The sequence below is a fragment of the Schistocerca serialis genome, chromosome 4, assembly GCF_023864345.2.
Source record: "Schistocerca serialis cubense isolate TAMUIC-IGC-003099 chromosome 4, iqSchSeri2.2, whole genome shotgun sequence".
NCBI classification, from domain to species: domain Eukaryota; kingdom Metazoa; phylum Arthropoda; class Insecta; order Orthoptera; family Acrididae; genus Schistocerca; species Schistocerca serialis.
This window is the reverse complement of record NC_064641.1, coordinates 633,923,806-633,948,550: the sequence shown is the minus strand read 5'-3', so window position 1 is coordinate 633,948,550 and position 24,745 is coordinate 633,923,806. Positions and strand designations below refer to the sequence as shown.

The following is a 24,745-nucleotide window of genomic DNA, read 5'->3' as shown; positions in this document are numbered from 1 at the left end:
ACCAGAACTTTCCAACAACTTCAAAAAGCGATATAAACAAGGCAGCTAGAAATCAAGTTTACATTTGACATATGTTTAACATGTACCAAAATAATAAACAAATAATCATTAATATTGACCCATATGTGTGTTAGGCTGCAAAATTTTTCACTTTACCCTCTTCATACAGGCATACTGGCTTCCAAACTACAGATCTATGTAGAAATGACATATTTGGAAATTGCTTTTATAAGTGAATATTTTGTGTTGTTTACTTTCTTAAAAGAATGTGCTGTTTTAAAATTTTTCCAGCATGAATATTTAACAAAGATTTATCTAAAAGTAATTCCTTTTTAGGAAAAAAATTGATTTTTCACCTCAGACTGAAACTGTAGTTAGAAGCATAGCACCATTACATATAATGTCCATTTCTGCTTTGAGATTGAAGAACACCTTTTCATTTTCCTACCACTTGTTGGCAAGCTAACAGAGTACTACTGTTGCTGATGAAGTTCACCTATGTCACTTGTATAATTTTTTCAACTAAATGGAAACTGAGGAACTGATCTAGTCTGTGCTGATTCCAATTTTTCATTTCATTATTCATCTCTGTATTCTGTGGTGAGTGCACATGTATGTATATGAATTAAAACATTATTACCAGCTTAACCCAAATGATACCAACTGCATAATCACCACCTATTAAATGCTATGTAGGTTATCTTTTCATCTACCACATGGTATTGATTGAATTTTTGAATATTATGTAGGAGAAATGTTGGACATAATTTTGTGGGTTGGGTTATCATGCTATTTGAAACATAGCCTTCAGTATGAAAGTATAGTTTGTGTCATACAGGCTGTGCCACTTTATTCAGTCCAGTTGTTGCCAATAGGATTGAGATTGTGATGACAGTGTTTTATGCAGATGATAAATCCGTAGATCAATGATCATTCAATTTAAATCAACTCTCACAGCATTCAGCTGCTCTGCTGGTTTAGATCTTTAGTATCTTTATTTTTCGGTAAGTCTGAACAATAAACATTCCTTATTCCCATTATATATAAATAGTGGCAGTTACATGGAATTTCAAAATGATTCATTTGATTTTACAAAACTACATTGCCTACACAATTGAAAATAGAGGCGGAGTAAATTTGAACTTTTGCATCCAAACTAAAAGTTCACTTGGCACTAGTTGTAATTTGCCATTTCATACAATTGCCGGTGGAGATCCTTCTGATGCAGCTAACTCCCTCACTTCCTCATTCGTTAACTAATGTGTTTAAGTCAGGATCTCAATAACACAGCAACAAAGGACATTTGCATTCTCTGTTCCAACAGCTGCAATTCAGTAACTGTTGTGCTTGCGTGCTGGTATTTTTGTCCAGAGTATAGCTCTGCTGCTTCTCAATGGCTCTGTGATAGGTTGGTCCTAAGGTACATAGTGATCTGACATTGTACTGTTGACCAAAGTCATCTGACCTTGCAATATGTGATCTTTTTATTGGGGGGGAAGGTCCTTTGAGATATTAGTTTCACGTATCTCCACTTCCAACAACTTTGGGTGAACTGTGGCACCACATAGCGACAACAGAGTTTGACAATTTCCTGGCTGTGTAAAATTGGATGATTCTTTCAAAAACAAAAAGCTTTGTAATTATTCCCAAGTTCCTATTTTTGTTAGAGTAGAAGATACAGTCTTGTGAAATTTGATGAATATTTTTGAAACACAGTGTTTTCATTTGTGTTTACCACTACTAAACAGTCTGACTATAGACACTATCACTAAAGCAACAAAGAACAAAGATAGAATTAGGTAAGGATTCATACTACTTACTTATTCTAGATGGCTGCGTGGCAGGCATTTGTTTTAATTTTATGTGGCTTTTAGTGAGCACAGTAGAAAATAATTTGAAGGCTGGTGAATTGGTGGTTCAATAGTTGTCAGTGTAACATAAAGACAAGCTCATCATTACTCTGAATCCTGGTTATGTAAATTAACTATGCATTGTGTGCTGTCTGAGTAAGTGGTACAGTTATGTGATAGTGAAAGTTCTGTTATTCATTGTTCATGATGTGTCCTATCAATTGTAGAAAAGCATGAGGGACAACCAGCAAGCAGTATGATTTGAATGCAAGGAGTCAGAGACCATGTGTATTATGACCAGTCAATATGTGCGCTATACGAAAGTTACACATTAATTTCTGAGCAGCTTAGACAGTTACTCTGTTTATGAAAATTTGGATTCAAATCTTGTCAATCTGCTACCCTTCAAGCAGCGCTATAGTATTCTCTCGAACCAGTACCGAAGCCTTTATGAGATGCATCTTTGGATAATTTATTCAGGGATGCTTCATAGGCATACACCATCACAGGGACTAAAAATGACAGCCCCGATTGATTTCTTTCATGTCTGAGCAGAGACAAAAAAGAACTAAGAATATTTAGCTAAATCTGAGCTGCAGTGCAGGTATGGAAACTTTGGATTTACGATGAAATGCTTGTATTTTGAAAACTGAAATGCTTATTTTTGGGCTGGCCTTAAATCTTATGGTCTGTCATAGTCAAACAAAATTCCATGTTGGCCCATCTTTGGGCAATTTTCATATTAGTGTGTGTGTGTGTGTGTGTGTGTGTGTGTGTGTGTGTGTGTGTGTGTTGTTTTCATGGAAACTGCACAATATTTCGACAAAGTAGGTGCTTGTCTTCAGGTAAAAGTGCGGGGAAATGTTGTGGAGTGTCAGTTTACATGATAGTTACACCTGAAGGGGACAAGCAGCTGCCTTGGTAAAATATTGTTTATTTCCACGTCAGCATCTGTAGTTATTCCTGAGTACCATTCAAGTTATTATTTCATTGGGAAAATCTCAAGCAGCCATTGAAAAATGTTAGGTATATTGAAGTATATGTACTTGTAGCTTCTCTTGTACAGTTTTCAAGTATGATTGTACCTGTGTGTGACCTGTGCCCTATCTCTGACTTTGTTTGTTAGGCATGCATTATCTTTAGATATGATGATGAATGTTGATTTTTGGTTTGTTTGATTTAAACCCATCAAACAGCAGTTGACAGAACTAAAACAGTTTCAGAGAAAAGGGAAGGAGCCTACGGCAAGTTGAAGGTATAAGTCGGTTTACGAGTTGAGCTGAGATAGTGTATTTGTCAGTGTCTACGAAAAGCACAGATCTGTAAAATTAGAAAACTACAAGCATCCATTTTCAGGAGTATGTGGTATGGTATCAATATACTGTAAATAATTCTCATGTGTAGTCTCCCTTGCAAGATATTAAGAAATTGATGCCAACAAATAGAGGATACAGGTTGTGCTGATAGGTGCAGTGAGCATCCTTTTCAATTATTCTGTAAAATGAGCATCCTTTTCAATTATTCTGCAAACTCTGTGTGCTTTATTGAATAATGGCTGATACTGGATGTCCAAATTGATTTCACCTTCAAGAGAATTTGTCTCTTCTGAATTTGAGCTAATCAGAGATAATGGCTGTGAAAGAAATTCAGTATGTTTACTGCTCAGTACCACATAATTGTGGAGAGTATGGAATATGAACATTGTGATTGTGGGATGAAGTTCCTCATCTCATCTTTCTACTGTGATCATTGAATAGAAGAGACTTTAAAATATTGAGAAATCCATTCTTCACTTATAATGCTGAAAAAACCTGATATCATTCTGTTCTAACAGATATGATGCAGAAATTTCAAAGAATGCATAATCTGTTGTAGTTAAGGTAATGTGTTACAGCATCATGTCATTTGATGCAGTAAGATTCCCAGTGTTTAGAACTGAGTTGAGACAGGTAGATATTTTAATAACTGAGTGTCTGAAAGTGAAATACGAGGGGTGTTTGAAAAGTCCATACAAAGTCGGAGAGATGGCACCACCAGTGCGTATCGAGGTCATGTTTAGTTAGTAGCATCTTTGGAAAGAAAGCACACCAAGTTTCAGCCATATTGGTGTATTTATTTGTGTTTGGCAATCGTGTGAATCAAGGAAGTCGAGTGATTGTCAAAGAGATGGACGAAGAAGAATTTCGTGTGGTGATTAAACATTACTTTATGAAAGGCAAAACACCTCAGGAGACTAAAGAGAAGCTTGATAAACATTACAGTGACTCTGCACCTTCGATTAGAACAGTTTATAAGTAGTTTCAAAATTTTTGGAGTGGCCATTTGGGCACAAGTGATGCTGAATGTTCTGGACGCCCTGTGGAGGTTATGAATCCATAAATCATTGTTAAAATCCATGATATTGTGATGGATGACAGAAGACGTAAGGTGCGTGAGATTGCTAGTGCTGTGGGCATCTTGAATGAACGGGTACATAATATTTTGCACACTCATTTGGACATGAGAAAGCTGTCCGCAAGATAGGTTCCACGATTGCTCTCGCTTGACCAAAACCGAATCGTGTGAAGTGTTGCAAGCTTGGTTTGCAACTGTTCAGGAAGAATCCGCAGGACTTCAAGCGTTGTTTTGTCACTGTGGATGAAACATGGATACATTACTATACTCCTGAGACCAAAAAACAATCTAAACAATGGGTTACCAAGGGAGAATCTGCACCAAAAAAGGCGAAGAGCAGTCCTTCGGCCGCAAGGGATAATCCTCATCGACTATCTGTGAAAGGGTAAAACTATTACAGGTGCTTATTATACATCGTTATTGGACCGTTTGAAAACTGAGCTGCAAGAAAAACGCTGGGAATTGGACTGCAAAAAAGTCCTTTTCCTTCACAACAATGCACCAGCACACCCCTCAGCAGTTGTGGTCGCAAAATTAATGGAAATAGGATTCCAACTTGTTTCACATTCCCCCTGTTCCCGAGACTTGGCTCCCTCGGACTACTATTTGTTCCCCAATTTGAAGAAAGATTTTATTCAAACAATGAGGTGATTGCAGCAACTAATAGCTATTTTGCAGACTTGGACAATTCCTATTATTCGGAAGGGATCAACAAATTGGAACAGCGTTGCATGAAGTATATAATTCTAAAAGGAGACTGTGTAGAGAAATAAAACATGTTTACCCCAAATACGTAAGTAGTTTCTATTTTTGCACGGACTTTTCAAACGCCCCTTGTATGTACTGTTAAGCCAAACATGACCACTGCCTAACACAAGATTGAATCTTGCCTGATAGTGTTGTGAGCATGTGGCATGGCAAGGAAAATATAGCAGTGGAACAGAGATGAACAGGCAACCATTCTAGCAACAAAATGGGCCCCAAACAGGTATATTGTCTGATGTAGGCTACTTCAACAAAATCTGTTTGTTATGGCACACCCCCTGGAAACTGATTTCTTGGAAATTGTAAAGCTGGTTGAGTGTTCACGTCTTCCAGTCACGAGCGTCTGTGAAAACTGGTTTTTAGATGGTGAAACCATGACAACAAGGTGTTGGAGATCCATGCCTCATCACAGAGTATGAGGATCAGAGGCAGATCTGACAACAGCACACTGCTGGTGCTGATACACGTGCAAGTATTTTGAAACACACCATTCAGCGCACACTGTTGAATGTGGGGCTCCATAGCAGATGACTTCTGTGTATTTCCTTGTTGACCTAATGACATTGTGAGTTATAATTGCAGTAGACACTGAATCATGAAGATTTGAAAGTGGTTTTAAAGTGGATCAATGGAAATATGTTGCATGATGAGATGAGTACATGCAGCAGCAACTCGCTTCTTGTATCTGGATACACTGTCATCCAGGCGAACGGCTGCTCAATGTGTACGCCACACCGTAGAAACAGGACAGTGTGTGCAGTATTATGCTATATGGGAAATTCTCCTGGGCTTCCAAGAGACCTATGGTGATAATCAAAGGCATCATAACAGTTTTGCACTGTGTGAACATTATTTCGGATCACCTGCATTTCTTATTGTTCGCTGTTTTCCCTTACAATGATGGCATGTCACAAGACCAGAATCGTGTACATTGATTTGAGGAGCCTGATAATGAACTTTTGTGTGTGTGTGTGTGTGTGTGTGTGTGTGTGTGTGTATTAGCACAAACTGCGGAATGGTGAGACAGTTTTTGCAGAACCGTTATTTACACTGCTTCCCCGTTGTACTGTACTGTGATATTTTGGGACTAAACAAATTAATAAAAGTTTTTCCTTTCTCTTGAAAGAAACTTGTTTCAAGAACATGATCTCATGTTCGTAGGATATTCCACACATAATAGCTGAACTTCATGCATCCAAAATTCTTTAACCTTTAAATGTCACTTTTGAGACAGTCATCAAGCTGACTTGATATCTCTGGACACGTGTTTCGTACAATTTTCTATCAACAAAAATGTGATCTTTCACAAGAGGGAAGTACTAAAATGCCTTCTAAATAGTTTGATCATTTTAAAAGATGGAAACAGAAAATATTTCTTGTTTAAGTAATCTGTGTGTAGGATCTGAAAGCATTCATGATTTTACACAGAAGTTGTTAGAAAGACTGCAACTTCCATAAGAGATTGTTTTCAGATCGCTTATCTAAGATAGCTCAGATAGGCATCCTCTTAAGAGATACTTGTGCAAATTACCAGATATTTACTCTGTCTACAAAAATATTATGGCCAGATTAATGCGGAAGTCATCGAAACATGTTCATCAGCTTTACATTCAAAAGAAAATACTGTTTCTTACACATATTGAGCTTTTTTGTGGCTTTGTTTTGCTTTGCATAAGTAACAGGCTTCTTCCTCCATACCAACACACACACACACACACACACACACACACACACACACACACACACACACACACAGAGAGAGAGTGTGTTAATAATGTTTGGAAGGTACATTAAGCAGGAACCTACTGCACTTCACTTTAAAGCTGGTTGGTTTGAAGATGTATTTTTGAAATTTATATACCATGCGACTGAAATGTGTTGTCATCTATTTAGAACTCTTAAGTTTTCAGTTGACATTAAATTTTGTATGAATTTTCTTTTTATTATTTATGTCCAGCACAGGTATTTTTATCTCTTTTGTGCGTGGGGTATTTTTATCTCTTTTGTGCGTGGTGGATGTAACTTTTACTGTGGATCAGTATTACGAACATGGGTAGCAGCTTGCAAATATTTAAGCTGGTGGAATTGATATCTGCAATATGTTGGTGTGAAGTTGGGTACAGTGTTTTATAGGAAATATGCTTTCATAAAACTTCAAATGTGATATTTCCTATTTACTATGAATGTATTGGAGATGGTAAATATTGAAAAAGATTTAGCACCATCACATTGTGTGTGGCTTATGTGATGTAAGTGTAGGGTGCAATAGTTTAGCCTCTATTCTTGCAGTAGTACTACCAGAAAATAAATAGAACCTTTTCGTCCTTTTCTGTACATAAACTGGTAGTGAAGACTTATAGGTAGTCTTTGTAGGGGGGGGGGGGGGGCGGTTTCCTTTCTCATTTTGATGTAATAAGGGCAGTAACCCCCCCCCCCCCCCCCATGAACCATGGACCTTGCCATTGGTGGGGAGGCTTGCGTGCCTCAGCGATACAAATAGCCGTACCGTAGGTGCAACCACAACGGAGGGGTATCTGTTGAGAGGCCAGACAAACGTGTGGTTCCTGAAGAGGGGCAGCAGCCTTTTCAGTAGTTGCAAGGGCAACAGTCTGGATGATTGACTGATCTGGCCTTGTAACAATAACCAAAACGGCCTTGCTGTGCTGGTACTGCGAACGGCTGAAAGCAAGGGGAAACTACAGCCGTAATTTTTCCCGAGGGCATGCAGCTTTACTGTATGATTAAATGATGATGGCGTCCTCTTGGGTAAAATATTCCGGAGGTAAAATAGTCCCCCATTCGGATCTCCGGGCGGGGACTACTCAAGAGGATGTCGTTATCAGGAGAAAGAAAACTGGCGTTCTACGGATCGGAGCGTGGAATGTCAGATCCCTTAATCGGGCAGGTAGGTTAGAAAATTTAAAAAGGGAAATGGATAGGTTGAAGTTAGATATAGTGGGAATTAGTGAAGTTCGGTGGCAGGAGGAACAAGACTTCTGGTCAGGTGACTACAGGGTTATAAACACAAAATCAAATAGGGGTAATGCAGGAGTAGGTTTAATAATGAATAGGAAAATAGGAATGCGGGTAAGCTACTACAAACAGCATAGTGAACGCATTATTGTGGCCAAGATAGACACGAAGCCCACACCTACTACAGTGGTACAAGTTTATATGCCAACTAGCTCTGCAGATGACGAAGAAATTGAAGAAATGTATGATGAAATAAAAGAAATTATTCAGATTGTGAAGGGAGACGAAAATTTAATAGTCATGGGCGACTGGAATTAGAGTGTAGGAAAAGGGAGAGAAGGAAACATAGTAGGTGAATATGGATTGGGGGACAGAAATGAAAGAGGAAGCCGCCTGGTAGAATTTTGCACAGAGCACAACATAATCATAACTAACACTTGGTTTAAGAATCATGAAAGAAGATTGTATACATGGAAGAACCCTGGAGATACTAAAAGGTATCAGATAGATTATATAATGGTAAGACAGAGATTTAGGAACCAGGTTTTAAATTGTAAGACATTTCCAGGGGCAGATGTGGACTCTGACCACAATCTATTGGTTATGACCTGTAGATTAAAACTGAAGAAACTGCAAAAAGGTGGGAATTTAAGGAGATGGGACCTGGATAAACTAAAAGAACCAGAGGTTGTACAGAGATTCAGGGAGAGCATAAGGGAGCAATTGACGGGAATGGGGGAAATAAATACAGTAGAAGAAGAATGGGTAGCTTTGAGGGATGAAGTAGTGAAGGCAGCAGAGGATCAAGTAGGTAAAAAGACGAGGGCTAGTAGAAATCCTTGGGTAACAGAAGAAATATTGAATTTAATTGATGAAAGGAGAAAATATAAAAATGCAGTAAGTGAAACAGGAAAAAAGGAATACAAACGTCTCAAAAATGAGATCGACAGGAAGTGCAAAATGGCTAAGCAGGGATGGCTAGAGGACAAATGTAAGGATGTAGAGGCCTATCTCACTAGGGGTAAGATAGATACTGCCTACAGGAAAATTAAAGAGACCTTTGGAGATAAGAGAACGACTTGTATGAATATCAAGAGCTCAGATGGAAACCCAGTTCTAAGCAAAGAAGGGAAAGCAGAAAGGTGGAAGGAGTATATAGAGGGTCTATACAAGGGCGATGTACTTGAGGACAATATTATGGAAATGGAAGAGGATGTAGATGAAGATGAAATGGGAGATACGATACTGCGTGAAGAGTTTGACAGAGCACTGAAAGACCTGAGTCGAAACAAGGCCCCCGGAGTAGACAATATTCCATTGGAACTACTGACGGCCATGGGAGAGCCAGTCCTGACAAAACTCTACCATCTGGTGAGCAAGATGTATGAAACAGGCGAAATACCCTCAGACTTCAAGAAGAATATAATAATTCCAATCCCAAAGAAAGCAGGTGTTGACAGATGTGAAAATTACCGAACTATCAGCTTAATAAGTCACAGCTGCAAAATACTAACACGAATTCTTTACAGACGAATGGAAAAACTAGTAGAAGCCAACCTCGGGGAAGATCAGTTTGGATTCCGTAGAAACACTGGAACACGTGAGGCAATACTGACCTTACGACTTATCTTAGAAGAAAGATTAAGGAAAGGCAAACCTACGTTTCTAGCATTTGTAGACTTAGAGAAAGCTTTTGACAATGTTGACTGGAATACTCTCTTTCAAATTCTAAAGGTGGCAGGGGTAAAATACAGGGAGCGAAAGGCTATTTACAATTTGTACAGAAACCAGATGGCAGTTATAAGAGTCGAGGGACATGAAAGGGAAGCAGTGGTTGGGAAGGGAGTAAGACAGGGTTGTAGCCTCTCCCCGATGTTGTTCAATCTGTATATTGAGCAAGCAATAAAGGAAACAAAAGAAAAATTCGGGGTAGGCATTAAAATTCATGGAGAAGAAATAAAAACTTTGAGGTTCGCCGATGACATTGTAATTCTGTCAGAGACAGCAAAGGACTTGGAAGAGCAGTTGAATGGAATGGACAGTGTCTTGAAAGGAGGATATAAGATGAACATCAACAAAAGCAAAAGAAGGATAATGGAATGTAGTCTAATTAAGTCGGGTGATGCTGACGGAATTAGATTAGGAAATGAGACACTTAAAGTAGTAAAGGAGTTTTGCTATTTGGGGAGCAAAATAACTGATGATGGTCGAAGTAGAGAGGATATAAAATGTAGGCTGGCAGTGGCAAGGAAAGCGTTTCTGAAGAAGAGAAATTTGTTAACATCCAGTATTGATTTAAGTGTCAGGAAGTCATTTCTGAAAGTATTCGTATGGAGTGTAGCCATGTATGGAAGTGAAACATGGACGATAAATAGTTTGGACAAGAAGAGAATAGAAGCTTTCGAAATGTGGTGCTACAGAAGAATGCTGAAGATTAGATGGGTAGATCACATAACTAATGAGGAGGTATTGAATAGGATTGGGGAGGAGAGAAGTTTGTGGCACAACTTGACCAGAAGAAGGGATCGGTTGGTAGGACATGTTCTGAGGCATCAAGGGATCACCAATTTAGTATTGGAGGGCAGCGTGGAGGGTAAAAATCGTAGAGGGAGACCAAGAGATGAATACACTAAGCAGATTCAGAAGGATGTAGGTTGCAGTAGGTACTGGGAGATGAAAAAGCTTGCACAGGATAGAGTAGCATGGAGAGCTGCATCAAACCAGTCCCAGGACTGAAGACCACAACAACAACAACAACAACAAGGGCAGTAAACAAGGGCAGAGTGTACACTAATAGCAGAATTTTATTCAGAGTTTCCAGAGCAAAAAATTAAGAGTACCAAAGAGTTGTAGCACAGACAGATCTTTTATCTTGTTGTAAATTGCCACTGTACTATCTTCCTCCTAGGCGGCATGCTACTCTTTGGCGGGTTTGTGCTTGGCTGCCACAGGACCACAGCCTTTGCATCATCTTTTCTTTTCCGTGCTGCATGTCTATCCTCTTACTGTTCTTTTTCCCCTCCCTTGGGGAACATGTCATTTTTTGTGTTTTTTTTTTTTTTTTTTTTTTTTTTTTTTTTTTTTTTTTTTTTTTTTTTTTTTTTTTTGCTCCATTTCCTTTCTTTGTTACCCATCTCCTCTCATTCCTCCACTTTGGCATTTGAGGTTCCTCTTTTTCATCTTCCTTCCTGTGTGCTCCTGAAGGCCGGCCCACATGTCTGACACGACACATAACAGGTGACTGGGTAACATGTAATTCCAAGCCTCGGGTCGACAGGTGGGGTTTGCACGTAGCCCCTGGTACAGACCAGGCCCAAAGAGGGGTGATTGCCTGAGCTGCAACCTTCCCAAATTGCCAATTGGTGCCTCTGTCAGGTGTTTGGGAAGTGTGAACAATCACCCAAGGTAGATGCGCCCCTTGTGAAGGGGGCCCCCAATTGGAAGGAGCACGCCATCAGAGATGCTGGCAATCATGGTGGATTTTCTTGCAATGAGCCAATCATCTTGACAATCAACGTCTACAAAACATAAACATAATGAGGCTAACGATTCAAAGACCCTTCCCATTGCACCGCGGTTCCTCGTGCTCCCACATACTGAAGACGGTCAGTCCTTCGCCACAGTAAATCCGTTTATTATTCAGAAAGATGTTGATGCAGTTTCCGGCCCTATGAAATCTTGCTCTTGTTTATGGAATGGCACTTTGCTTTTGGAGGCTACTTCCAATTTTCAGGCAAAACAACTGCTTGCCGCCTCGCTTCTCCACGGCTACTCTGTTCTTTTTGAGGCTCATAGAACTTTAAATTCTTCCCGTTGTGTTATTTACACTAGGCTGCTCGACTGTCTAACTGAGGCCAAAATCAAATCTTACCTCTCTGGCTAAGGTATCATTGTCATCCATTGGGTGATTAAAAAGGCAGATTCCTCCTTAGTCCCCACTCGCCCTCTCTTTCTCATCTTTGATGGAGTGGTGCTTCCGTCCAAGATGAAAGCAGGCTCTGAAATTATCACAGTCCGGCTGTACATTCCAAACCCGATGTGCTGCTACCAGTGTCATAATTTCAACCACACTCGAATATGTTGTTGACACCCAGTCAAATGTGTAACCTGAGGTAGAAATGTGGACAAGGGCGATTGTCCGCTTCCTTCTCTCTGCTGTATCAGCTGCAATGGTGGTCATGCCACCTCCTCTTGGGATTTTCCCATTTATCTTGATGAGCGGGCTTTCCAAGAGATCGGGTAAAAAAAAAAAGTGCCTTACCCAGTCACTTGTAAGTTATTGGCTATTCACAAACCGTGCGTTCCTCCATCCCGCACCTATAGTTCTGTTTTTGTTACCCCTTGCTCAACGAAGAATATGGCCAAATACTGACAAAGAAATAGAGGGGCTGGCCAGTACTTACCTCAGCTCAGTACAGCCGATAGATACACACAAAACAGAACTGAAAATTTACATTTCTAGCTTTCGGAACTTTGTTCCTTCATCAGGGAGGAGAGAGGGGAAAAAAGGGAAGAAGGGAAAGTGGATTCAGTTACTCACAACCCAGGTTATGAAGCAACAGGGAAAGGTAAACAGGGAGGGTAGCAAGGATGGAGGCATGGTTGTCAGAGGGAAGCCAAAGATATTCTACTGTAAGTACTGTGCCAGCTTCAAACCAAAGAAGATGCATACAGAAGTAAAGAGGTATATAGTATAAAGATAAGCACAACTATGTAGGATAAAAAGATGCGTGAATGGCTGAAGAGGAAAGGGAAAGAGGAGAAGACTGAAGAGTGAATGGGAGTGAGGTTGTTTAACGTAGGTTCAGTCCAGGGGGATGGCGGGATGAAAGGATGTGTTGGAGTGCAAGTTCCCATCTCCGCAGTTACATTCCTAGCTTTCAGAACTTTGGAGATGGGAACTTGCACTCCAACACATCCTTTCATCCCGCCATCCCCCTGGACTGAACCTACGTTAAACAACCTCACTCCCATTCACTCTTCAGTCTTCTCCTCTTTCCCTTTCCTCTTTAGCCATTCACGCATCTTTTTATCCTACATAGTTGTGTTTATCTTTATACTATATACCTCTTTACTTCTGTATGCATCCTCTTTGGTTTGAAGCTGGCACAGTACTTACAGTAGAATATCTTTGGCTTCCCTCTGACAACCATGCCTCCATCCTTGCTACCCTCCCTGTTTACCTTTCCCTGTTGCTTCATAACCTGGGTTGTGAGTAACTGAATCCACTTTCCCTTCTTCCCTTTTTTCCCCTCTCTCCTCCCTGATGAAGGAACGAAGAATATGGCCATGCAGACATGCAACCTCAAATTCAGCTCTGAGGTTGTCAAATTGTCCAGTGTCAAGGTAGCATCGCCATCCTCCCATCCAGCTGTGCAACAAGCCATCAAACTCTCGCCTCAAGGGGCGAAGCCACCAGCTACACCACTGATAGGCAGGCTGGAAAGGACAGGAGGAGTACTCCTGCGAAGACTTCGTACAACCCTCCAGCCAAACAACACCCGAGTCTTCCTCTAACCGGAAAGGCTTGAAGAAGTCCACAAAAGGCAAATGGCCGGCCACCCGAGTCTTCCTCTAACCGGAAAGGCTTGAAGAAGTCCACCAAAGTCAAATGGCCAGCCTCCGTGTCACCGGTGCGCACCACCAACCATTTTTTCAGCATTGGACTCCACAGACAGGGAGCATAAGCAAGCCGATGCTTCTGTGGACCCCACAGAGCAGGATCCTCCTGCTTCTTTGCCCTGTAGCAGCAACTCTTCCCAGGCTGTCACTCAGTAGCTGCCGAGCTGACACCCCTACATCTCTTCCTCATCATGACTCTCCTCCAAAGCAACGTTCGAGGCCTTTGGTCCCACAAAGAGGATTTACAGTTGCTTTTAGCATCTCAGCTTCCCCTTATACTCTGCCTTCAGGAAAGGAAATTCCGCCCTCAGGACCGCTTTGAGCTTTCACATTTCTTCCCGATTTGTTTTGACCTTCCCCCTGAGGTTGGCATTCCATCTCATGTAGGCATCATGCTGCTCATGCGGGATGACATAATAGTCAATCCTCTCCCTGACTACCCATTTTCAAGCTGTTGCAGTTCGCCTTTTCCTTCCCCACCTGACTTTTTCCCCCTGTACCAATTATGTCCCTCTGTCATTCGGTGTCACCAGGGCAGACTTCCCTCAGCTTACTGGGCAGCTACCTCCCCCATTTCTGCTACTCAGTGACTTTAATGCCCATCATCTCCTTTGGGATTCTCCCAGAACCTGTCAGAGATGTGCCCTCTTGGCTGATCGTCTTAATCGACACAACCTCTTCTGCCTTAACACTGGAGCACCCACTTTCCTTCCCAATCCTCGCACACCTATTCACATTTGGATCTAACTCTGCACTGCCCAGCTCGCCCATCGTCTTGAGTGGTCTGTTCTTTCTGACGCCTACTCAAGCGACCATTTCCCATATGCTATCTGTTTCCTGACTCCTACCCAACCTGTGTGCACACCCAAGTGGCAGCTTGCTAAGGATGACTGGCGGCTTTACTCCTCCCAGGCGACCTTTGAAGAAAAACGTTTCCCCAGTTGTGATGGCCAGGTGGAATATCGCACAAACGTTATCCTTACTGCTGCAGATCCTGCGATGGCAAACTGCATTCATCATAAACGGATGCATGCAAAGTGTCGTTGTGTCCTTTGGTATAGCAAAAGGGCTAACTGGACTTCATTCACTAGTTCTTTTAACAATTTCACACCTTCCTCTGTCCTGTGGGCCAACTTCTGACGGCCCTCTGGGACCAAGATCCATTCGGCCAGTTTCCAGCCTGACAGTAGCAGATGATGTTATCGTGGACCCTGTTGCTATCTCTAACACCTTGGGTCACCATTTTGCGGAAGTGTCGAGCTCTTCCCACTATCACCCTGCCTCCCTCGATCGGAAACGAGCAGAATCGTGAGTGCTACAATGCTGCCTTTAGTATGAGGGAGCTAGATTGTGCTCTCACTTCATCCAAATCCTCCGCCCAAGGGCCAGACACTGTCCACATTCAGATGTTGTAGCGCCTTTCTCTAGTGGGCAAGCACTTTCTGCTTAACACATACATCCGCACCTGGGCAGAGGACACATTTCCCGAACTTTGGCGTGAAGCCACTGTCATATCCATACCTAAGCCTGGTAAGGACAAAAACCTTCCTTCTAGATGCCGCCCCATCTCTCTTACCAGCTGTGTTTGCAAAGTGATAGAACATTTGTTTCGTGTTCGGCTGGTATGTTAGTTTGAGTCTCGCAATTTACTAAAGAATGCACAATGTGGATTTCAAGTGTGGCGTTCTGCAGTTGACCATCTCATTACTTTGTTCATCCATATCATGAACGGTTTTCTGCTGAAATCACAGACTGTGGCCGAGTTTTCAGATTTGGAGAAGGCCTGCGACACCTGCTGGAGAACTGGTATCCTCCTTGCTCTTTACGTGTGGGGCTTCCATGACCACCTGCCTTGTTTCGTTTGGGAATTTTTAAAACAACGAGTTTTCAACGTGTGTGTGGGTTCTGCGTTGTTGGACACCTCTATCCAGGAAAATAGTGTGTCTCAGGGTTCCACCCTGAGCGTTGTCCTCTTTGCTGTTTCCATTAATCCTATAATGGTCTCTCTCCCACTGGGCATTTCTGGTCCCTTTTTATTGGCGATTTTGCCATATATTGCAGTTCTCCACAGACCTGTCTCACTGAGCGATGTCTTCAGCGATGTCTTGATTGTCTTTATTCCTGGAGCATCGACAGGGGCATTCGTTTTTCCATTGACAAAACCGTCTGTGTGAATTTCTGGTGGCACAAATGGTTTCTCCCACCATCTGTACAGCTTGGGCCTGTTGCTCTTCCATTCGTTGAAACTACGAAATTCCTGGGGATAATGTTTAATAGAAACACTCTTGGTCCTCCTATGTGTCTTACCTGGCAGCCTACTGTTCACAGTCCCTCAACGTCCTACGTGTCCTCAATGGTACTTCCTGGGGTCCAGATCGATCCACCCTCCTCCATTTGTACCAGTCCTATGTCCTTTTGAAACTCGACTATGGGTGCTTCATTTACACGTCTGCACATCCATCCCTCTTACGCCGTCTCAACACTATCCACCATCATGGCATCTGTTTGGCCACTGTCGCCTTTTACACTAGCCTGGTTGAGAGTCTGCATGCTGAAGATGCAGAACTACCACTGTCCTACCGCAGTGACTTTCTCCTGAGCAGGTATGTATGCCATTTGTCTGCCATGCATGGTCACCCATCCTATGCCTCCTCCTTCCGCCAGTATGGGGCGTGTCCCTCTTCTCTGTTACCTCCTGGATTCTGCTTTCGGCGCTTGCTACAGCGGCTTAACTTCACACTATCTACAACTTTCCTGGTGGGTGTTAATCCTTCACCTTGGCACCGAGAAGTGGCCCATGTTAACCTTGGCCTTCATTGACTTCCTAAGGACACTACTCCAGCCTCTCTCTATTGCCTGTAGTTTCACAACCCTTGAAAGGAACTTCACAATAGTACTTTTGTGGACACTGATGGCTCTCGGAACTGAGCTCTTTGCATTGTATCAGGCCATGGAGTACACGTAGCGCCACAGACTTTTCAATTTTGTCCTCTGCTCAGACTCACTCGGCACCCGTCAAAGTGTATGTGCGCTGTATACCACCCATCCCATAGAACAAAGGGTCCAGGAAAACTGTCACTTGCACCCTTGGTGGTGCCACTGTGGTGTTTATGTGGGTTCCTGGTCATGTTGGTCTGTCAGGAAATGAGGCTGCTGACGCTGCTGCCAAAGCTGCAGTCCTCTTACCTCAGCCTGCTAGTTCCTATATTCCCTCCGATGGTCTCTGTGTTGCCGTCTGTCAGGAGGTTGTGTCCCTTTGGCATCACAAATGGTCGTCCCATCACCGTAATAAGCTCAGGCTTATTAAGCCTCTCCCAGCGGCTTGGACGATCTCATCTCGGCCCTCCCGTTGAGGTCATTTTCACTAGGCTGCGTATTAGGCAGTGCTTTTCTACCCATCGTCATTCGAGAAGTGGCGCTACCCCACCACTTTGTACACATTGTGCCCAAGTTTTAACTGTCTGCCATTTCCTGACGGAATGCCCATTTTTTAGTTGTTTATGTTCCCGCTTGGGTTTTTCGTCTGATTTATTGGCCATTTTAGCAAATGACACGCGGGCTGTGGACCGTGTTTTACTTTTTATACACCAAAGTAATATGGTGAAGGCTGTTTAATTTTTAGTTTTGGACCTCCGTTTCTGTATGGTGTCTTTTTTAGTACTTTTTCCACGTCCCTGTTTTTAACTGTCTTATGTCAATTGGGACTGACGTATAGTCGTTTTTTAACTCCTCTGTCTTTGTGTTCTATAATTTGATTTGGGTGCATATGACCACAGTAGGTTTTGCGCGCTAAAGCGAAATAGAAGCAAACTGTACTATCTTGTGAACACTGTTCAGAAGAAAAATTGAACCGAATATGCCCTATTTTCTCTTCAGCTATAGGACCTGATAGAAGTTAAAGGCTGTAGTAAAACTTTAGAACTGAGTTTTTTCTTTTAAAAATTAAGATTCAAATCTTGGTAATTTGTGGACAGGTTTTATACCAAAGTTGTTTATTCATTCCTCTCCTTTCCTTTCCTTTCGTAATATTACTAATGCTAAGACTTCATTGTGCTTATCTTTATGTAAGATATACATAGATATTTCTTTTATATTTTACCTTTGTTTCTTCAGGAAACTGATGGATTCTGTAGGACACTTGCTAAAAAATTTGAGTGTGTCACAAGCAAATTCACAACCAGATGCTCCAGATTGTGATGATATACCTGATGAAGTAAAAACTGTTACTCGGAAGAGGAGGTATGGTGCACTACAGTTGATCTGTTTCTTATGTGATATTGAATTGATACAACAGTTAAATGTTAATGAAAATTTGTATGAAAAGAAGTAAAATGCTAATGTTTTGCTCATTTGTGCTAGCATTAACGTCAAAGAACATTTTGTTTTGTCCCAGAGCATGTTTATGGTGTTGATGGTTGATATTTCAAAAAATATTGCCATTTGAAACCCTGCATCTGTCATATTATCACTACTGCACTACTGAACAGCTTCTTAAATGACTCAGATTGTAAAAAAAAAAAAACAACTTTTTGTTGTAAACTATATTGCACTATTCCTTTTCAGAAGTAGGATTGTGATGATTCTTAATTGTCTGTGATTATATTAACAGACAAGTGCTGCAGTTACAAGAATAGTATTTTTTACTTGTGGCACATGCTGTGTAGATTACCACTGAAAGTGTTAATCAGTATGTGAAAAATAAAATATTGATAAGGTATACCACAAAACAAGTGATACAACCTGAAATGGAAAAGTGTTGTGGATAGACAGAAGAAGTCAGTCATCCTTCGAACCTTGTAATTCTTTTTTTCCACTGTTATGTTATCATTATGACATTGCACATATTTGTATGTGTTCTCTGGCTTTAGCAAACTTGTGCTACTCCGAATAAGCTTTATACCAATTTTAATTCCCACTATTCTGTACTTGAGCTATCCGTAAAATTGTTTGACAATAGGCCCATGTTTACTTTTATGAGTTGAGATCATCATTTGATTCACTTCACAGTGTTTTATTTGAAGTTATTGTACTGAATAGATTGAAATTACGTTCATCGCTTGCCCTTGCATTGAGATATGTCCACAAAATATGTACATCATCATCATAGTTAGAGCCACCTGCCAAACGTGCGTGCCCTACATCTTTCATCATCATTACTCTGTCCACTCTTTGTAATTAATTTCTTGAGACAATGCCATAGCTTTTGACCCTAGATGCAAAACTCTTCAACTGTTCCTTTGATTGTGAGGATAAAGGAACTAATAACCACATTTTTGAGGCTTTAGAAAAATCATCATAATGATCATTTAAATGGGCATAATGAAAATCTTATAGGGTTTTAAAGATAAATGCACCATATATTAGTGCTGCAATAAGTCTTCTATGCAGTATCATTTCAGAAGATTAAAATATTCATTATTAAATATTTTTTACTGAAAACTGGAGAAACAGAGGAGACAATTTACAGGCCAGTTTTCTTACTAGCAGCATTTCTGAAGGCTTTTACAAAGGCTATGTATAAAAACAGTAGCAACACATCTTGTCACTAACAATATTCTGTCAGTCACATTTTGGCTCCAGCATCAACAGAAAATGCCTGTTATTTTTGTGTCTGAGGCAGTATAGAACTATAAAAGAAGTTGGCAACAGTAAATATCTTTTTTGATTTAAATTTATATATTTATGTAACTGTGGACTGACTATACTTTTGCAAAAATTGGTGTAGCGTGGAACTGAAGGAAACGACCCTTCTGTGTCTTGGAAATGTAAAGCATATATTGAAGAGGCATAGAAGCAGTGTCAACAAAAAGAGAATAAATATGACTCTAATAGAGATGCTATACACAGTAAGGATTGGGAGCATGAGTACAAGATTCCACTCTATGTTCAGTGAAACATTAGCTTGCAGCTTATAGTAAACATATTTTTTCTTACCTTCACCAAATCACTGTTAACACAGAAGTATTGAAATTTTGTCATCAGAGGATGTTCAAATAAAAAAAAAACAGAATGAGATTAGGAAAAGCAAATGTTGCCATGACAATATCACAGTAATAACAGAACAAGTGAGAAAGAAATAAACAATATCCAGAGACTCGTAAGGCATTTGTAATTATAAAGTGTAACACAAAAGGTTAATTTTTTGCAGTATTTGTTAGTGTTCAAACTAGTTTTTTTTCCCTTACAAAGCCATAGTCATACAATAACAGATTATCATAGTTAAACGTGGGAGCATAGTGTAACAAGTTTCAGATAGATATTGCCCAAGAGTGTGGCTAAGCCATGTCTCTGCAATATCCTTTCTTCTGGGAATGCTAGTTCTGCAAGGTTTGCAGAAGAACTTCTGTGAAGTTTGGAAGGTAGGAGACGAGGTACTGGCAGAATTGAAGCTGTGAGGTGGGTCGTGAGTCGCGCTTGGGTAACTCAGATAGTACAGCACTTGCTCGGGAAATGCAAAGGTCCCGAGTTCGAGTCTCTGTCTGGCACACAGTTTTAATCTGCCAGGAAGTTTCATGAATCTATGAGTGTTCAAAGATAAATTCAATTGGTTTTATGCGCAGATTTGTTACTCTGGATGAGACATGAGTCCACATTTTTATGACAGGAACAATATTACCAAACGACTGTAATTCGATGGCCCAGCATCAATAAAGATGTTGTCGGTTTTGTCTGCCATAAAGCTAGAATTTTTATTTTCTAGAAATCAGAAGGGATTATTTTTACCTATTGCCAGAACAACCTAAAAATCTCCTAGAAAATTTTGCACTTATTCTCTGAGCCAATGAGAGTTTGAAGTATGAATGGCGCAAACAAACAACTTATTCAGTAAATTTCCCATCCTTAGACTTCCACCTATTCTCACAGGGATTTTTAAAGGTAAAACTAGAGACCATTGTAATCTAGTTTGGGTATCCTCGATACCTTTTAAAGTTACATTTCAGAGACGATATCTACTTATTGGGAAAACGTTGAATGAATTTCGTTGTTATTAATGGTGGCTACATCGGAAAATAAAAGAGTTTTGGACATCATGAATTTAGTGTTTCTGAACTAGCTCATTAAATTTTCTCCTGGCCATAAGAAAATGATGTTAAGTATCTGATGGGATCCTAATTTTAATATCACAACTTTCAAGTGTTAAAAAACAAACCAGTATCATTAGGGATTTTTGTATGTTCATATTTGGTATTATAATCATGACAGGATTATAGAAAACATTAAAACTAATTTTACTCTGTATAATTCTTCTATCTAAGTCCAAAAGCTAATACAGTCATAAGTAGCTTAATTGTGCCTTGGTTAAGTGCCAGACTACAAATCCAAGGTCACAGTTTCAATCCCCAGTCAATCTTAGGATTTTTGTCACTTATTTCTTTCACCTCTGACAATGTTTATTGATCTGAGAAATGCTGAGTTGCACCGTGGTTTGGAATTCAGCCTATGCTGTAGGTCCCAGTATAGCTGGGGCTGGGCAATCAGTCCAGAGGTCAGGGGAAGGTAACAGCATGCTACCTCCAACAGAACCAGGCTGATTAAGCACTGTAGTGTTCAAAACAATCTTCAGATTGTTGGCTGCTTTGCTTTATTTCCACCCACCATTAATGTGTACATGAGGTTAAGTGTCCTTATCTTTTTATATTGTTTCTGTGATGGGATATTCATCAAAGTATTGTTGTGGTATTTAGTATTTCCCATTATTTCTGAGCTACATCAGTATATTTTTCCTTGGTTTTACTTCCATTCAACTTCATTGATTTCCAAAAGTAAGAGAATTGTCAGTGGAATACATTGTATATGCTTAAATTCATGTTGGTGCCTTAAGCTATTGTCTTATAGGCAGGGTCGGTTCTTATTTGCAAAAATAACTAATTACATATGTGCATATCTGTGAGGTATGGCTATAAATTTCATGCTCCTGAGTGTAATTTTGCTGTTGAATACTTTGCATGGGCATTAGTCTTAATTTTTTTCTTTTTCTTCCTTCCTTTCTTTCTTCCTTCCATTCTTTCCTTTTTTTTTTTTTTTTTTTTCGTTGTTTAATCTATATTGTTTATCTTTTTAGAGAATGTTTTCTCATAGTGTTTCCATTTTCATATAGTTGCCCACTTGTAACTTAAATGTTTTCTATAAACACAATCACCCCCAGGGGACTTGCCTCTCTTTGGCGGGTTTGTGCTTGGCTGCTATGGGGCCCCAGCCTTAGCATCATTTTTTCCCTTCCGTGCTGCATGTCTGTCCTCTTCCTATTCTTTTTCCCCTCCCATGGGGAACATGTCTGGGGTGTTTTTCAGAATGTGTTCCACATTTTCGGTGGCAGACAGAACAGTCTCGCCACTGGTTTTCGTTCCTTTTTTCTTTCACCTTCTCCTATCCATCCTCCGCTTCGGTGTTTGAAGCTCCTCTTTATTACCTTCCACCCTATGCACTCCTGAAGGCCGGTCCACACGTCTTGATGCATAACAGGTGGGTGGGTAACACAAAATTCCTAGCCCTGGGTTGACAGGTAGGATTCACACATACCCCTGGTACAGGCCAGGCCCAGGAAGGGGTGATTGCCTGGGCTGCTACCTTACCAAATTGCCAATTGGTCCCTCTGACAAGTGTTGGGGAGGTATGACCTGAGATGTGAACAATCACGTAAGGCAGGTGAGCACTCCTTGCAGTCAATGTCTACCGAACGTGAATGGAATGAAGATCCCAACTCAAACACCCTCCCAGCTGCACTATGGTTCCTCATGGTTTCACGTACTGCAGATGGTCAGTCCTACGCAGTGGTAAATGAATTTCTAATTCGGAAAGGTATTGATGCAATTTGTGGCCCTGTGAAATTCTGTCCTCATTTATTCAGTGGCACTTTGCTTTTGGAGACTACTTCTCTTTCTCAAGCAAAACTACTGCTTGCTGCTTCGCTTCTCTACAGTTATCCTGTTTGTGTCGAGGCTCATAGAATTCTGAATTCTTCCCCATGGTGTTATTTACACTAGGATGCTCAATGGTCTGACCAAGGCAGAAATCAAAACGTACCTCTCTGATGAGGGTGTCACTGCCATCCATTGGGTGATAAAAAAGATAGAGAGGCACCCTTAATGCCTACATGCACCCTGTTCTCACCTTTGGTAGAGTGGTGCTTCCATCTAAGATCAAAGCAGGGTATGAAGTTATTACAGTCCGACCCTATATTCCGAACCCGATGCGCTGCTACCAATGTCGGTCACTCACAAGTTACTGGCTAGTCACAAACCCTGTGTTCTACCATCTGACACTTAAAGTACTGTTCTTGTATATCTTGCTCCATGAAAGACATGGCCAAGCAGACATGCGACCTCAAATTCAGCATTGTGGTTGTGAAATCGCCCATTGTCATGGTAGCATCGCCATCTCCTAGTCTAGCTGTGCAGCAAGCCACCAAACATTCTCCTCCTGGGGTGAAATCACCTGCTACGCAACCACCAGGCCGGAAAGAACAGAAGGAATTCTTCCACGAAGACTTTCTGTGTCCCTCCAACCAACAAACATCTGAGTCTTTCTCTGCCAACTGGAAAGGCTCCAAGAAGTGGAACAAAGGGAAACGGTCTTCTCTTTCGCCGACTCAAAAACCCTCTTTGATGGTGTTGCCATGTGATACCTTAGTTCAGCCGACCTCTGTGTTACCGGTGTGCCCAGCCAATCGTTTTTCTGCCCTGGATTCTGCAGATTGACAGAAGGAGAATGCCAATGATGCTGCAGATCTGATGGAGCAGGATCCTCCAGCCTCTGCACTTCTAGCAGTGAATCTTTTGAAGGCTGGCACTTGGTCAGGGTGACATCCTTTCATTTTTTTCCCTCCTCCCCTTTCCTTGTTATGACTGTCCTTCAGTGGGATGTTCACGGCCTTAGGTCAAACAAAGAGGATTTACAGGTGCCCTTAGAATTGCAGTGTATGCTAATTATCTGTCTCCAGGAAACAAAATTGCTTACAACTGCTTTGAGCTCTTGCATTTCTTCCCGGTCCATTTTTGACTTTCCCCCTGATGATGGCATTCTATCTCATGAGGGAGTTGTTTGCTGTCTCCTACCCCACCTACGTGCACACCCAAATGGCGGCTTACTAAGGCTGACTGGAGGCTTTACTCCTCCCTGGCAACTTTCGATGAACATCATTTTCCCCAGTTGTGACGACCAGGTAGCATAGCGTAGAAACATTATCCTTACTGCCACAGAATGTTCCATTCCTCGCATTTCCTCTTTACAAAGCCGTCTCATGATCCTTTGGTGGATTGAGGTATGTCACTGTGCAATTCGCGCACAGAGATGTGCTCTCTGCATTTTTAATCATCGTCCTACAATGGCAAACTACAATCTGTATAAACAGTTGCATGCACAGTGTTGTTGTGTTCTTTGGGACAGCAAAAAAGGTAGCTGGATTTCATTTACTAGTTCTTTTAACATTCTGCTACCTCTTCTGTCATGAGGGCCAATATCTGGCGGGTCTCGGGAACCAAGATCCTTTCCCCAAATTCTGGCCTGCCAGTAGCACATTGGATCCTATTACTATCTCCAACACCATTTTGTGGAGGTTTCGAGCTCCTCCCAGTATTGCCCTGCCTTCCTCCATCAGAAACAAGTGGAGGAGTCTCAGGTGACACCCCTCTCTTCTCAGAATCATGAATGCTACAGTATCGCCTTCACTATGAGGGAGCTATATCATGCTCTCTTCATGCCAATCCACAGCCCGAGGGTCAGACAGTGTTAACATTCAGATGTTGCAGCACCTTTCTCTTGGAGGCAAGCACTTTCTCCTTCGTATATACAACCGCATCTGACCAGAGGACACATTTCCCAGACTTTGGCATGAAACCACTGTCATACCCATATCTAAGACCAGTAAGGACAAATACCTTCCTTCTAGGTACTGCCCCATTCTCTCACCAGCTGTGTTTGCAAGGTGATGGAACGTATAATTCACACCTGGCTTGTATGGCGGCTCAAGTCACGCAATTTACTAACCACTGCATAGTGTGGATTTCGAGCTAATTGTTTTGCAGTTGACCATCTCGTCACTTTGTCCACCCATGTCATGAATGGTCTTCTGTAGAAATTCCATACTCTGGCCGTGTTTTTCAATTTGGAGAAACCCTACGACATCTGGGAGAGGACTGGTA

At 41.3% G+C, this 24,745-nt stretch overlaps 1 protein-coding gene across 1 annotated transcript in view; it reads left to right on the top strand.

The window, feature by feature from the left end:
- LOC126475470 (trimethylguanosine synthase) overlaps positions 1-24,745 on the top strand; it is a 76,406-nt gene that overhangs the window by 18,115 nt on the left and 33,546 nt on the right. The window contains exon 4 of the mRNA XM_050103357.1: positions 17,718-17,843. Within this exon, the coding sequence (XP_049959314.1) occupies positions 17,718-17,843 (126 nt within the window). The remainder of the gene's footprint in view (positions 1-17,717; positions 17,844-24,745) is intronic.